The sequence below is a fragment of the Tasmannia lanceolata genome, unplaced genomic scaffold (assembly GCF_043159265.1).
Source record: "Tasmannia lanceolata isolate RefF3 unplaced genomic scaffold, GAP_Taslan_0.1 ptg000015l, whole genome shotgun sequence".
Taxonomy (NCBI): domain Eukaryota; kingdom Viridiplantae; phylum Streptophyta; class Magnoliopsida; order Canellales; family Winteraceae; genus Tasmannia; species Tasmannia lanceolata.
In genome coordinates, this window is record NW_027518692.1 from 24,185,050 (window position 1) to 24,201,418 (window position 16,369).

Genomic DNA, 16,369 nt, shown 5'->3' on the forward strand with positions numbered 1-16,369 from the left:
GGTTGTTTGGGTCCAAAAACTACTCAGCAACAGTCAAGTGGGTAATGGGTAATGCTGAGGCGAACCAGAAAAATTTGGGTAGAGCCGGATCTGAGTGTTATTGGCTAGGTAAGCATCCTATAGTAAGAGGAGTAGCTATGAACCCTGTAGACCATCCCCATGTACCTCAATGGAGACGCCAAGCTGTGGTGGCGTACTCACTATGAGGATATGCAGAATGGTTGGTGCCTCATAGAAACGTGGGAGGACCTTAAAATGGAATTGAAGAGTCAGTTCCGACCCGAAAACCAGAATCCACCAATTGACTGTCGTCCATTTTAAACCTCGAAAAAATAGAGGGTTAGATCATCTTATGGAGGAGATTTTATCGGAAATCCTATCTATGGCAGGAACCAATAAATGAATGGTTTACTCACTAAACTATGTGGGCCCATTTTTTTATTTGGGCTGCAAGTGCATGCACGGCCGTCCACTCTATATACAGTCATTTCCCTTCTTGCATTCTTTAACTTTTAAGAAAGGTTCATCCTCTCCCACTCCTTGCCTTTTCTGTCAGAGTCTGGATTCGAACTCAACTTTCTAGGAACAGATCTGCTTCAACACTGATTCCTCTGTCAAAAATCTTTCAAACCCTTCTCAAATTCTTCTTACAATAACAACAGCTAGTGACAAGCAACCCTCCAGACATTCCTCCGGTTCTTTTCAACATGTCTACAAAAAGACCCACTTCCAGATTCACAATCCTCACTCTCACCCTTGTCCTTTTTCTGGGTTTCTTTATCTCAATCATGGCTTCTGACCCCGTCATAGATGATGATTTAGAGGGTCTTGAAGAGCTATTAGCAATCGACGAGGAGGAAGAGAATGATCAGACAATGACTCAAGGAAAGTCATCAGAGGCTGTACTTTTACGCAAAGCTCAGAGGATAGTTTTTGAACTCAGCAATGAAAATGCTAAGAGGGTTATTGATGAAAATGAGTTTGTGTTGCTTCTGGGTTATGCTCCCTGGTGCCATAGAAGTGCAGAGATGATGCCACGGTTCGCGGAGGCGGCTACAAAGCTTAAGGAAATGGGTAGTCCTCTATTGCTGGCGAAAATTGATGGGGAGCGCCATGAGAAAGCAGCTAAACTTTTGGGCATTAAAGGGTTCCCAACCCTGCTACTCTTTGTCAATGGGAGTGCTCAATTGTATACTGGTGGATTCACAGGGTAATAGATTCTTCATTCCTTTCTAGTTGTTGTTATTGTTTGTTTTACGCGTGGATGATGGCGATTTAGGTTGTGTTCTTGGTCAATTTTTGGTGTCTTTTTTTTTTTTGGGTGTTTTTTTGCTATATGGATTGGGAAAAATGACAGAATCCCTTTCACTACCATTTATATAAAAGATTCTATAAATTATTCCTGATTATTGGGTCAATTCTTGTGGAGCGGGTTTTTCGCTCCTATCTCCATCTGAAGGCCGCCTCGTTAGGGATTCAAAAGAAGTGATTCTATTCCAAAAAAGAGAAGAACATGCTTTTTTTTTTAACAGTATATCATTTTAGAATTGGCCAATCTCAGCATATGGTAGTAAATCACCTAAGCATTCTCCACTAGATCAAAGATCTCATCCATCATATGGCAAATCGCTACTGGCTTGGCTGCCCCCCCTTGCTTGTCCACCTTATTACATTGAGATAGTCTCTTTCTACTATCAATCAATTGAGGTTCCTGCTCTCTAAAATCTTCATCCCATGTGGAAGCTCTCTAACCTTAGCCTCATATGAATCTGTGATTCCAACTGGACCCGTAAAGGCCCATTTTGTGTAACCCTTCTCACCCCTAACAACACCATCAACCCCAAATGGCCCTGGGTTGCCTATGCTCAATCCATCGAAATTGAGCTTTAGCATACTCTCCATGAAGTTCTACCTTTTTCCGGCCAAGAGGCTGTGAATGACATCTCTAGTAGCTCAGCAAATCGACGAGGTAAAACCCAGGGCATCCCAAATCTCCTTAGAATCCCGCTTCAGATCTCTTTCGCTACTCTGAATGGATAAAGATGTGATCCACAGTCTCTCTTGCTTCTACGCATAGGGCGCAATGATCAATAATGATCATTTCACGATTTCTGAGGTGATTCACCATAAGAAACTTATTAAGGAGCGTAATCCAACTAAATGCACAAAACCTAGGAGGAGCGGCTGTAGTCCACACTTTGGCTGATAGAGATTTTCTTCTATATCATTTACCACTACATGGAAGAACATGATTCTCCAAATAAATAAATGATTATTAGAAATGAGTTAAAAACGTGATTCTAATTCTGGAAGCACTTAGAATAATAAGAATTGATTCTAGCTTCCAGAATGAGAATCATGAGAATGGTGTGTGCCTGTATATCTTTTCATGGATCGATTTTCTTCTTGTTCTATATTAATGGGCTGGTGTTCAGGTTTCGATTTCTTATGGTTGGCTTTTGCTGATGAACTGTTTTTGGGTACATCTTCAACTGCAATTCTTGTTTTGTGGTATGCTTCTTGTTGTTGTTGCCGCCGTTATAAATGGAAGAGTGAGGGATAGGAATTCAGTTTCGTTTTGTCATATGATACGTTTACGCCTGCATACTTCTTTTGGTAGATCCAATTCTTTGATTATATTTATTGTTCTTGCTGATAATACTAATATGTTGCTGATGTTTGCTGTCATAATTGGAAGTTTGAGTGATTGAAAGTCTCATTCATATGTTAGGCTTGATATATGTAATTATCTATGTGTTTTATATATGAGGAATAAGATTGTGCGGTCGACCGCACCAAGCTTAGGTGCGGTCGAGGGCCCCAAACTCAGGTGGGCCCACTTTATTATGATGATCCAAATCATTCATTTGAAAGGCCCTTACATAGATGGGGTGTGTACAAAAAATCAGCTCCATAGGATCATCCTAACCCATCCATTTGTGGAGGTAAAAATGGACAGACAACGTTTGCCACAAATCTGTCCATTTTTGCCCTCCACTTTTGGAGGGGTTAGGATGATCTAATGGACCTGATTTTTTGTACACACCCTATCTATGATGGGGCCTTGCAAATGAATGGTTTTGATTAGCACAAAAAATGTGGAACCCATGTGTTTGGGCCCTTGACCGCACCTAAGCTTAGGTGTGCTCGACCGCACACTCCTTTTCCTCTTTTTATATATATATATATATATATATCCTATTATTAGTATCCTGCCATGTCATACACTTGTTCCCATCTCTGACACACGTACGCTTGTCAAAGTCACATAGATATCCTTATTTTGCATCTCAGTGTTAAATTTGTGCCTATGTACAGGTTTGGGTAGATAATGGGTGTTTCTTGATCATTTGTTACTCCTACATGTGAAATTTGTTCACATGAGCGTGTTAGAAGGTGCCATATTTCCTTTTTCTCTGTTTAATTGCCAGTGGAAAGCGTCAATATTTACACACAAAATCTTTATCAAACTAGTAGACTGCATAGCAGCAATTAAATTTCATCACACTAGCACAGTTGAGTAAGAAATATTATCAATTTCCAAAAGAATAGTAGGTAGCTATCTTTTGCTAATCAATGAAATTCACTCAAATAGCAGCTTGGTATTAAATCTTTAAACACGTAATAAACCGATTTGTAGTGTTTTAAAAATTGAAACCTCTCCAAGTGATTTAAAATAGCAAAAATATAGAGTAATATCTCTATCTTGCTTCTGGTGGCTGGTTTGCATGAAATCTCTGTAGGCCCCAATGATTTACTTTCTGTTAGCAGCCCTTTCAGAGATTAGACGATTACTTGTCCAGCTATCTGGTTATCTACTAGATCATATGCCTCCTTAATGGAAACTTTCTGGTATTTTATGAATTGTATTATATTCCACAGAAGATGTGGCAACAAGTAACACAAGGAAACTGAAGGCAATCCCCATGGGTCGTTACTCTCTAGTTTGACTGTTGTGTCTCACAAATTTTGTATGGTCATAGTATTTTTGTTTCATTTCATAATGTTAGGGTATGTTTTGAGTGTACATGCGAATTATGATTTGGGGGTGCACTCAAATGCACCCTAAGAATGAACTTTTTTGTCACAATTATTTTTCCTAAGGGAGTATTATGTAGCTTCTAATTCTACTTGATTCATCTTCATGGTTGTCATTGTAAAACAGGGAGGAAATAGTAATATGGGCTACGAAAAAATCTGGTGTGCCCGTTATCCGACTATCCTCCACAACTGCTGCAGAAGAGTTCCTTAAGAAGCATTACATATTCGTTATTGGTCTGTTTGAGAACTTTGAGGTATAGAAACTTATTGGATCTTTATGGAAACATGGAGTCTCACCAATGAAATCTGTCTAGTGAATGTTGCTTGTCTGATTACGTTGCCTTTTTTATGTGTTCTTTTTCTTCTTTTTAATAAGTTGCATTTTGATTGGTAAGAAAAAGAGAGAAATATTATTCAAAAAAGAAAAAGAAAAGAAAAAAAGAAAAAGAAAGAAATATGTTTGCGAAGTTCAGCACCTTGTTGCAGGTTAAAACCTTGTATGACTCTAATTTCACGCGCTACCGGCCAACTTGATTTCAGTTTCAGGGTTCCTATTAATTGCTAGTTATTTGATTATTATTCAATGATGTACAATTTTACATTAGAAGTCATTAATGACCATTTCGAGGATGATATTACTAACCCCTTTTAAATCATTACCGACTATTGAAAGCTTTTGCTGCCAATTCAGCTTCATCCTACCTGCAGAGAACATGCGATTTTAACATGTGGCACAGTCGCTTGAGCTTCTAGATGTGTTTATGGACTACGATGCCTAGTTATGAACACAGATAGAGATATGGCTCATTCTTTTTCCATAATGCATGACACACGTGATGTATCTCATACCTTGAGTCATATATAGAAAATTTAACTAGATTTATTTTAGAAGAGGGAACTACTATTATATTAATTACACCATCTTTAAGATTCACACCAATGTTTCAAAACTTCTCAGACAAGAACTTGGTCACTCTAAAAGGGAGTCGAGGTGAGCAAGTTAAATGACTGACGCGATCAGTTTTTCATTAATGGGGCAAAACTCGGACTCAGATGAGAGCTGGACCAAGGTAAAAGGGTTTCAACTTGGGAGTGTCTGATTGACTCCAGAGGGAGTGTGTGTTAAACAGTGATTCACTTACTCAAAATATAAATTGCAAATATGCAACAATAGCAAACAAGAAGAATATAGTCAATTAAATGAGATTACCATATATTTAAAGAATGTGAATTTGAAGTGTATTTAAAGAATGTGAATGTGAATCACTTCAACAGCTAGAACTATTCAACTTTTATCTTGTACCAGTATGTAGTATCTGTACCAATTAATATTATATTTTTTTATTGAATGATAGCCAATTTCATTAAAAGAAGACCGAGGTGGTCAAAATACAAGGAAAAAAGGATAACACAGGGGAGCAAAAAGAGAAACAAGAAAAAGCTAGCACCAATTAATATTATATTGATTGTAGCATCTGTAAGATTCAAATCAGTGTTTCAAAAATCTGACTCAGATGAGAACTCAACCGTGCTAAAAGGCAGTTGAGTACTCGGGTCAATGATTGACGCGGTCAGTTTTTCATCAACTCAAGTGGTTCAAAGGAATTTTGATTGAATTGGTAGGGCAAAACTCAGACTCGAACTTGAATTTGACCAAGGTATAAGGTAGTTGACCCCGGTGAATCGATGATTGACACATGGAGTTTTTAAACAGTGATTCACATACTCAAAATTTAAATTGTAAATCTGCAACAATAGCAAGAAAGAAGCATGATAGTTCATTCCATGAGAGTTAGACAGCCATATATTTAAAGAATGACAGTTATTTCAACTTACATCTTGAACCGATATGTGCTCTCTGTATTGTACCAATATCAATATTGTATCTTGTTAGATGTAGTACCTTGTGCATATAAATGTAGATGTCATAGGCTTTTTGTCACATATCCACCATGTGTCTTTTGATAGGATTTTTTTGTGACTTACAGTCACACAGATGAAAATTGTTTATTAATTCATATATGGTGTAGAGAGTTTGCATTTTTATGGTTCCTTCTACATTTTTCTTTGACGGGCAACAAGCTTATCACCTTTAGGTATTATTTCTTATTTTTGGATATAGGATACGACGAATTTTGAAATCACCCATACTTTATTATAGTTTAAATTCATTAATTGGCTACTGAGTTTCTTTGAGATATTAGGTCTATCTAGGTGGTCCCTTAATCATTTTAACAGTCACTATTGTATCCAGCAGCTTCCAATGAATCTCACACATTAAGTTGCTCTTACCTGGGCTTCTTTCTTGATTGTTATAATCATTTATCATGCTAGGAGGAATGGGTACTGGTCTCTATCTCAGTAACCACATTTCATGTCTTTAATATTTTAATGATGCTAGATCTTTCATGGAGCCACATTCAACGAGCTCATACACCGGTTCATTAGTAAGAAACTTTGATCAGCCATCACATAAAATAGTCTGAAAGTGAACATAAAATTGATGTGATAAATGGTGTATGCATTTTAGTTCATCAACCATTGACATTGTAGTACTAACTACTGAGAGCGATTCATCATTTTCCCGTAATATTGTGCTTGCCATCAGTTTTCCTTGGAGATTTATGGACGCCATCGAGGAAATTTTGGATCTGCTAGATGGCCATGATTTTGACATTCGACATGTCTGACGATCGGCTAATTTGGATGCGTACTCACTTGCTCGCTTGGGAGATAGAGGCGGTTTTACTACTTGACCGCATTCCTCATTGAGGATGTTTCTACTGTTGGGATTTTTCTTTTACGTTGTTTCCTTTTTAGTTTTGTGTCTCTCATTGTTCTTGTCCACCTAGGTCATTGGGCCCTTGCTCCATTATTAATAAAATTTCGACCATTAAAAATAATATCGCTTTTGCCATCATTCATTGTGGTAAAGCTATGGCAGCTCTCATTTAGATTATTCTCTCTACGCTTTGTATTTTATACATGCTCTAGAATCCCTTCTCTATCTAATCAATTAATGGGGTTCCATGATAATTTATTTCGAGTGAAGATGGATGGTAGAGGAATGCAGCTTCTTATAGGGGTAAACCTGGATGAAGTGAACTGAAGCATGCTGGGGCTTAAACGTCAGGAATTAGGATTTCATTTTGACTTTGAAGAAAGTATACTTGGTTTTAAATTTCCACCGAAGCTGGCATGAAATGACCGAAATGTTTCCATTTTCACCCCTACCTAAACACATACTAAAATCGAAACGAATCACTAAATTAAAACCGTAAGTCTCTTAGCGGTATACTATATTGGTATGTGTTACATTATTATATTTATATGAATTGCATGTGAAATTTGGGGTAAGTATTTTGTATAAATATTTATATGTATTTTGTATAAATATCAGACATGCAAGACGATCCATGTGACTTGGTGTTCGATGTTCTTAAACCATTATGGATGAATGTCTTTCTTATATGATGGTTTATAAGAGTGAATTTGTGCTTATTCTAGCATCTCCTTAAGCGTTTTTTTTTTTTTTTTTGTGAACTTTGAGCATCTCCGTAAGTTTTATAATAAAATCTATTGTTTGCATATGTTTCTATACATTTCTGTGATTTTATAGGATTGCCACTGAAATTTTTAATAGAAACCGAAACATTTCCATTTCCGTTGCGACAGAAATCGAAATCAAAACCAAAATATAAAATCTTGGATGTGTAGCAAAGTGCCTTGGAAAGTTTATGGAAAAGGAAGGGTAGCAAGTTTATTATGTCTTACATGTTCTAGAAGGGCATCTAAATTGAATGCAGGAGTGTTCTACAGTCTCTGTTCTTGCTTAGCCATGGAAATAAGTGCAAAATTTTATAACACACGGGCTCATCTCACCACTCTTTGACCTAGATTTTGCGAACAAATTAGTGTAGAACATGATCTTGCATCTAAATTAACTTCTGTATTGTCAATTTTGATATTTTCCATTAGGCTACTGATATTCCCACTACCATATTTTGATAACGAGACAAACTCAACTTGTCTTTTATTATTTAAGCCGCTGTCGAAAGCTATTACAATTCCCAAAACGTTCTCAGCAGCCAATTAAAAAGGAAAAGACAAGGTAAGTTTGTCTCATTGTCAAAACATGGTAGCAGGAATATCAGTAGCCTTTCCATTTTTTCTCTGAGCACACATGCGAGTTAAAGACATAAATAATGGATAAAGTTTCTACACCTAAACCCAGCTTGCTGGCTTCCATTATATTTTTTAATGATTTTTTTTTTGTTTTGTTGCTGACTTCCATTGTATTTAGGTGTCTAATACTCTCGTCCAGAATCTTTTATCTTCAAGATCAGCTCTATCTGGTTTTGTTGAGTTTTTAAGTATTTTAATTTTAAATATTCCATTCTAATCGTAGTGAAATTGCATGCACGTAAATTTTGGCCATCAAATAAGTCTTATGCCTATCTCTTGTACTACTGAAGTTGGTTTAATTAGGTCAGATCTTTTGCAGGGATCCGAATATGAAGAATTTGTGAAAGCAGCAACTACTGATAACGAAATTCAGTTTGTTGAAACTAGCAATCCTGAGGTCGCGGCAGTTCTTTTCCCAGATACTACACTGAAAAATCATTTCCTTGGCATTGTAAAAAATGAGCCTGAGAGATACGTGATATTTGGTAAGTAGGTGGTTTTTGGTGATATGTCCAACTACCTCTCTTCCACTTCTAAATGGGGGTTCTGATCATTGAATATTATGACCTTTTGGTCGAAGGTTAAAAACTTGAAACTTGTTCTGGTAAGATCTTGAGTATTTTGTGTTTAACATGCTTATGGTACAATCTGATTTTTTTTCTTTCTGAGTTATGTATTGAGTCTTTTGGTTTTAAAAGTATCGAGTTACTCAACCTAACTAGTCACCCAAGTCGATATGAATCAATGAGTTTTTCAAGATCTTGATTGAATTTTAAACGTGATGATGGAGTAGACTAGAATTGGTTTTCAAGTTGGTTTTTTCTTCCAATGCCAAAAGATGATTCTGAACACCAAATGCCTCTCAAATGTTTTTGTCAATGGTGTGAAACTGTTTTCTAGTCGAAGCTCATATTGGTGGCTTTGAGGTGATCTTTGTCAAAAAGTTGGACTTGATGCTTCATATAATTTTCTTTAAGTGCATTTGTCAGCAAAGCTGTTCTCTTTGTTGTCTAGGATATTGGTCTTTTACTGTGGCCTATTTGATCAATATATTTGAGTGGTGCTTGTAAAAATTAGCAAGATATATGTAAGAGTTCTTATAGTTGTAATCTACACAAATCTGTCTTCACATTATTTATGTTTATCTGTTTCTATGATGCATGTTGTGAATTCAATAAAGATCTTTTTTTGAATGGAAGTCAATATCTTTCAGAAAAAGATAAAAAATAAAAATAAAAATAAATGAATATTGTTTCAATTCCTGTATAGCTTTTCATTAAAATTCATTTCTGTTCAATTCTCTCGTTAAATGTTCATTTACATAGAGAGTTTTTATATGGTGCCCGACTGTCAAGTACCGTCAAAACGGTACCACCCTTGATATTTGATCCAACAGCAACCCACTTTTTAAGAGGCTGCTGTTGGATCAAATATCAAGGGTAGTACATCTGACACACCACCTTCACGGGACTTGACGGTCGACCACCATATAATTTCTCTTATATAGATTAAAGAGAGTACCTTGTATTTGTGTGCTGTTGTGCTAGAAATTAAAACAAAAGAAATTGCAGTTGTGAAGTCATGCATGCCTTTTTCTTGGAAATCATTTTTTCAACAGCAACTGATTGTTGTTTGGTTCTGCAGAGGGTGACTTTGAAACAAACAAAATATTGGAGTTTTTGGGATATAATAAGTTCCCATTAGTTACGATACTGACTGAACATAATTCTGCCAGAGTCTACTCCAGCCCTTTAAAACTCCAGGTGACTATTACTTTGTGTCTGTCTATTTTTTGTTCCGAGTCCCTTCTTTATTGTAGAGTTATGCGTCCCTTCTTTACTGTAGAGTTATGCGTGTAAGTTTTGCTTTGAGGTTGAAATCTAAAGAATCAGTTGTTTGGTAAAGTCTTCAATTTGATTGGACTTGATAAAGTGATTTTGTGGCCATCATCCAATTTTCTTCCAGGTTTATGTCTTTGCAGAGGTTGATGACTTCAAGGATCTACTTGTACCTCTTCAAAATGTTGCAAGCAAATTTAAATCGAAGGTACTTATCCTCTAGATTTGACTTTCTGAATGCAACCGAGTTTATATACTAGTGCCTAGACTTTTTAATAAGCTGTGGTTGCTCCCCAAAATTTATTCTTTCGCTGCAGATAATGTTTGTATATGTGGACTCAAAGGAGGAGAACCTTGCTAAACCCTTTCTTACTTTATTTGGGATTGAGTCAGAAGAGCCCATTGTAAGTTGTTGGATAATGTTTCCATTATTCTGATGACGTCAGAATATGCTCATGATTTTTAGGGCATATAAAACTATAGAATCACTTTCATTTGTGACTGGCAAAGGAATATATTATAACATGTTTAAGCATCAGCTTGTGCATGCACAATTCGTGTTATGATTTTGAATGCCATTAACTATGGCTGAAAAAGTTAACTGTAAGTCAGTGATGTTTCTGTGTGTGTTGCCATTTAAAAAATGATGTTTTTGTTTTTGTTGTAGGTAACTTCTTTTGATAACAGAATTGGCTCAAAGAAGTATCTTTTGGAGGATGATATTACACCAAACACTTTGGAAGTAAGATATCGTCCCAGAATGATGTTATTGTTTGTTAAAATATCTAAACTTGGTTTCTTTAGAAGATGACATATGGGCACTTGCAGGAGTTTTGCTCAGGGCTGCTGAATGGTACTCTCTCGCCATACTACAAATCGGAGCCAATACCACATGCCGTATGTACCCACTTAGTGGGGTTTTCTTTTTCTTTTAGAGTGACAATCCATAATTTAACACGATTGACATATATCGGATGTTTCACGTCCTGTTCTCTCAGCTCTTAGGGCCATTAATTTGGTCCCTCTTTCTTTCCATACCGAAAGAGATTTCTCTATAAATGCGTAAAAGTTTGAACATAGACTTGAAAATAATCCCAGAAGTTTGACATTTTTAGATTTTATTAATATTTTTCTTGAAAAGATGGCCAAATCTGTTGGCTTGCCTATTTTTTTCTCGAACTTGGCCAACTTATGGAACTCCTCACTGATTTTTCCATTGATATTCTGAATTGAGTTCAGAAATCAGTGCAATTTCAAACTGATTTTGATTTGTTACTGGTTTTGTGATGCCAATGATAAGATAGTTTTGTGCTCCATTGCAGAAGGGAATCATCCAGGCTATTGTAGGGAGAACATTTGATACCCATGTTTTGAGCAGTCCTGAAAATGTTCTTCTAGAGGTTTGTATTCATAGGACTGGATATGCATGTCTATTTCATGTCCTCATTCCATGACCTTAGTAATTGTGTTCTTGTTTTAGTGTAATTTTTCTTAGACATGTATTCCATCCATGGTGAAATTATTTTCTAAAACATTTCTGGTGAATGGACTGAAAATGGAAGGTATATACACCATGGTGCATCAACTGTGAGGCCGTGAGTAAGAAGATAGAAAAGTTGGCTATGCATTTCAAAGGGTTTGATAATCTCATTATTGCAAGAATAGATGCATCTTCAAACGAACATCCGAAGCTGCAGGTATTTGTTTTGATCTTTCAATGATAAATAAAGTCAAAACATAGACAGAAGTACTTACAGTGAATGGACAATGTAACCCTTCTTTCAGAATGGCTAGATTAAGACTGTTTTATGGAAATAGTGGGATCCTGTGATTTTTTAAAGACCAAAATGTTTCCTTCCCCTCCCTCCCCCCCCCCCCCCCCCCCCCTTTTCTCACTCAGCTAACACACAGGAGCCAACTACTGAACACCTGTTTGTATTGTACTGCTTAAGGAGACAAAATCTGGGGACTTCTATTGTTTATGTACTTCTCAATATTTTGGGTATTTCAGTTGTCTCTTGTGTGTTAGCTTCTCATAAAAATCGGAATTTTAATGGTTTTGGCTATGAGGCGACAGTCTTACCTCTCCCTAGAATTGTTTCCAAGATATTGATAATTTGGACGATATCAATGAAGATGATGATAATGGTGATGGCAATGGTAATGATGAGTGCTGATATCCTCACTCCCTTGTTTTAAAATAGAGGGGTGGATGTATCAGAAGTTCGGAACAAGAGTGCAGATATCGTCTCCAGCTAATGACCTGGAGGCTGATGATTTGACGATGACAATGATGAGTATGTTTGGAAAATGAACTTGCAATAATGTTGCATTGCCAACACAGATTTCTGTTTTGTTTCTTAAACTTCGGCAAGTTAGGGATATTTTCTATGTTATGATTGTACAAGTAATGATGATGATAATGAAAATTTTCGTGTTGATAATCGTATTCTACATTTACCGTTCCTCAGGAGTGATGACAATGATTTATAATTTTGTGTTAAGTGTTGATGGTGATAATATTCATGGCAGTAGTGATTTATTTGAACATGCTGATAACTCGTCTCGATGTTTTGCAGATCAATGACTACCCAACACTCTTATTTTACTCATCTGGAGATAAAGCGAACCCGGTAATTATCTTGACTCGTTTATTCAATTTGCTTTGTTAACCATCCATCCTAATATGCCTAATGTAATAACCTATGCAGATCAAACTTTCTAAGAATTCTAGCTTGAAGGACTTGGCTGCATTCCTCAAAACAAATATAAAAACTGATGAGGACAGAGGAATTCCGTCTTCAGATTTGAGGAAAGATGAACTATAAAGGCTCGTAAGTTAAAGCCCATACGAGTTTTGGAAACAAAAACAGCAAAATTTCAACCACCACCGATCAGTTTCAATCGAAAGTTATAGGGAATTTCAAATTGTTTAGGGTTATTACATGCTTTCCATATTATTTTATTTTTCTTGCATTTTATGCTGGCAGTAAATGACTGTATATCTAATAAAAGCATATATACACTTCATCTAGCTTCATGTGGTGCTTCTATTTTTTGCTCAGTTTAAAACATACACTGATGCTACATCATTCAACATCATAACACTGATGTTCTGCCATTGTAGGTATATTTGAGGGCGAAGATCCTTGGTACAATAAACCTCCATTATGAGCTATTGACTTGAAGCTGTCAGGCCCAAGGAGTTATCAGAAAACACTTCCCCTACAATACAATAGTTCTCAACAATAATCTTCCAATTTTGATTTTAGCCATGGTAATGATAAATCTGCCCTTTGATTTTCCCTGGCCACCTCTTTGTGGAGGTTTTATTAGTAGAAAATTTATAAAGACAATTAAGTAGCGTGGCCATGGTTAAAATAGGGGAACTTTTTACTATTTAAATTTGATAAGTTGCTGAAGTTACCAGTCGTTTTCTTTTTAAATTATTGATGATAGAGAGGCGAATATAAGCTAAAGAAAAGATTTACGTCTTATATGCCTTTTACTGCTCCTATGTACTTTCTACTCTTTCACTTCTCTTAATTAGTCTTTTAGCATCCTTAAACATGCATCCATTCCAAAAAAAAAAAAAAGACTAAAAATATGCAATTTCGCTAAAAGAAGTAAAGAACACTTTTACCCTGCCTAAATCATTTTTTACCATGTTAACACCACTCCACACCCACCCCAACAACCCACCACACACACACACACACACCCTCCTTAAATCATCATTTAGAACCTAATGCCGCTGAAAGGACAATTTTATCTTATCTTAGATGAAAAAGACAATATTTACCTCTTATATACCTTTTATTTCTCTCGTGTACTTTCTATATTTTTACTGCTCTCAACTAGTCTTTTAGCATTCTTAATAGCTAAGAACAAGTTATGTCCCTAAAAGAACACTTTTACTACGCTTGAATTATTTTGTATCGTTTAAACAAATTTTACCCTCTTAAAATTTTTTTTACTCCATTAATCTTTTTACCTCTCCATTACTCTTTTATTGTTCATAAAGAATTAAAAATATCTAATGTCGCTAAAAGAAGACTTTTACCAAGTGAAGAATGAGAGCTAAAAAGGCTCAAGAGCTTCATAACAACAAAAAAGATTAGCCGAACTAGAAGATTGATTAAGAGCTGTAAATAATAACGGTAAAAAATGCAGTAAAAATACATTAAGAGCGGTAAAAAATTTATCGCAGAAAACACTGATTTAGAGTGGTAATTTATTCTACGACAACAATACCTTTTCATGGTTTTTAAGAGCAATAAAAGAGCAGTAAGAGTGGCAAAATTTGTTTATGCAAGTAATAAGCATTCGGTGTCTGTAAGAGCAATAAAAAATTTAGGGCGATGCGAATAAACTTAGGGAGATGTTATTTTCACCCCCCCCTGCATTACTCATGCGCTCCCCTTATAAGATGATTTGACGTGAACAGGCCAATCAATGGTACTTATTTTTCTTGCTCCATAGTGCCCCATTAAAAATTTGTCAAGATAAGTAATAGGAAGTTTCTTGTGGTTGAAGCCCGATACTGATTTACTGATGTTTCACCTCTTCACTGAAAGATTCTCCCCACAAGAACATCAACTTTTGTTCTTGTTGATAAGTTGACCATAGCTCTTTCATACTTCAATAGAAACTGCATGATGTTATAGAGCATTCTTCTATTGCCATTAGAGAAATTTATTGTTTCATTTGCAAAAATGAGAATGGGATATAGGTTTGCATCCCCTCTGAAGAAAATAGAAATTAGCTTTCCTGCTATAGAAAACCAATTTTAGTCCTCTGGTTTAACACTCATTCAGCTATAATGAACAGATGAAGAGAAATTGAGTGGCCCTGTCTAATGCCCCTTGTCGATTTGAACAACCCATTTGTTTGAAATTTTCAAAATGCTCTTGGTCAATTTACAATTTTGAAAAAAGGATTTTATTAAATTATTTTTGAAATACAAAAGATCATCTTACAGGGGCTGGTCGACCGTGGATTGTTAACTGGAAATATAATCGTTTTCCAAAAAGGTATGGCCAGTCGACCACGGTTCATCGGATCAGAAAAAATAAAAAGTTCCAGATGATCAAACGTGGTCGACCGCGAATTATGCGAAAAATCTATCTGTTGGGGCAAATTTTGACAGAACTTTTCACTTCCAAATTCAAAACTCTTCGTGTCTTTTTGCTTCCTAACAGCCGTGGATGATTTAAAACGTAAGGGACACTTTGTGGATGATCCAAACTGATTGTATCACGAAGAGTTGCGATCAAACGGCCATTATTCAAATCAATCTAATGGTTGCCTTGAATAAATGTATTTCACAATGAAAAGACATCAAAAGCTCTATAAAAAGAGCAGAAAATCTTTCTTTTGGAGGACAATTACTGTTGTATCTTTCTCTCTCTTGAAATCCCCTACTCTCTTGATTTTCTAACTTGAATTTCATACAAACATTGTTCTAAATACTCTTATTTTGCAGAAACATTATTTAGAAATTTCTCCGAGGCTTGAAGTTCTTAAAGGGCGTTTTGGGTTTGATTTCGGTTGTGCAAAGCGTCATCAAATATTTGTAGGATCTTCTTATAAGGCTTCATTGTATCTTGGAGGATCCCCTTTGCACACAACTGGTGGGGGCGAAATTTGTCTTAAGGAAAGCGATCACGCGCCTTGAAGCAACTCTGCTATACCATACTATACCGTATTCCCACCAACACCATTAAGCTCCCTATTAATCAACCTTGAGAACCAGCAATTATCAATCATTCTCCTAATTATACATTTTCAAATATCATTGAAGCCAAAAAAATTTCAAAACTTTAATGATTAAGTCCCCCTTAATTCTGTCATAATCCTTAACCATGTCCAACTTAAGAACCCCATTTTTCACCTCATACATTTTTGTCGATTCCTTGAATCATTTCTTGAGCTATAAAAATATTTTCAGGAATTTGCCTTCCTATAAAAAAAAAACCCCCTTGTTCAAGGAAAATGATTTCTCAGGTTGAGTTGATTGAGTTGATGTAGCTTTCTTGTGCTTTATCTTATAATAATAACCAATGCAATCTAGTCCAGCAACCTTGTGAATGAAAGAAATTTGGGATCTTTGGTTTGTATTTATTCAACAGTTCTATGAAGATGCTATTATTTGATTGTTGCAGCCAGTATTACACATCTACGCAACTTGATCTTCTCGTTTAGGCAAATGCTTTTAATACAAGTAAATCATATACAAGCTAAGGTCAACCTTTGTTTCATTAAGAACGAGGCTGATAATACAGAGAGAGAGAGAGAGAGAGAGA

General features: G+C 36.0%; 1 protein-coding gene across 2 annotated transcripts; it reads left to right on the forward strand.

Moving 5' to 3' along the window:
• The first annotated feature begins 496 nt into the window (after positions 1 to 496).
• On the forward strand, positions 497 to 13,561 carry LOC143845583 (protein disulfide isomerase-like 1-6). 2 transcript variants are annotated; one of them, XM_077353961.1, is made up of 13 exons: positions 497 to 1,210; positions 4,166 to 4,295; positions 8,546 to 8,711; positions 9,871 to 9,989; positions 10,192 to 10,272; positions 10,382 to 10,468; positions 10,732 to 10,806; positions 10,893 to 10,961; positions 11,387 to 11,464; positions 11,627 to 11,761; positions 12,644 to 12,697; positions 12,776 to 12,898; positions 13,192 to 13,561. In XM_077353961.1, the coding sequence occupies exons 1-12, from the start codon at positions 708 to 710 to the stop codon at positions 12,890 to 12,892; spliced, it is 1,614 nt and encodes a 537-aa protein (XP_077210076.1). In that variant the 5' UTR covers positions 497 to 707; the 3' UTR covers positions 12,893 to 12,898; positions 13,192 to 13,561. The 2 variants fall into 2 exon arrangements, with proteins under 2 accessions (XP_077210076.1, XP_077210075.1); XM_077353960.1 differs by lacking the exon at positions 13,192 to 13,561 and having other exon boundaries at positions 498 to 1,210; positions 12,776 to 13,098.
• Positions 13,562 to 16,369: the final 2,808 nt, after the last annotated feature.

Excerpts from the sequence above, each read along its gene's own strand:
- LOC143845583 (XM_077353961.1), top strand. The coding sequence starts at position 708 with ATGTCTACAAAAAGACCCACTTCCAGATTCACAATCCTCACTCTCACC. Across the intron at positions 4,296-8,545 it reads GTCTGTTTGAGAACTTTGAG|GGATCCGAATATGAAGAATT; the intron begins GTATAGAAACTT and ends GATCTTTTGCAG. Across the intron at positions 10,962-11,386 it reads CGGAGCCAATACCACATGCC|AAGGGAATCATCCAGGCTAT; the intron begins GTATGTACCCAC and ends GCTCCATTGCAG.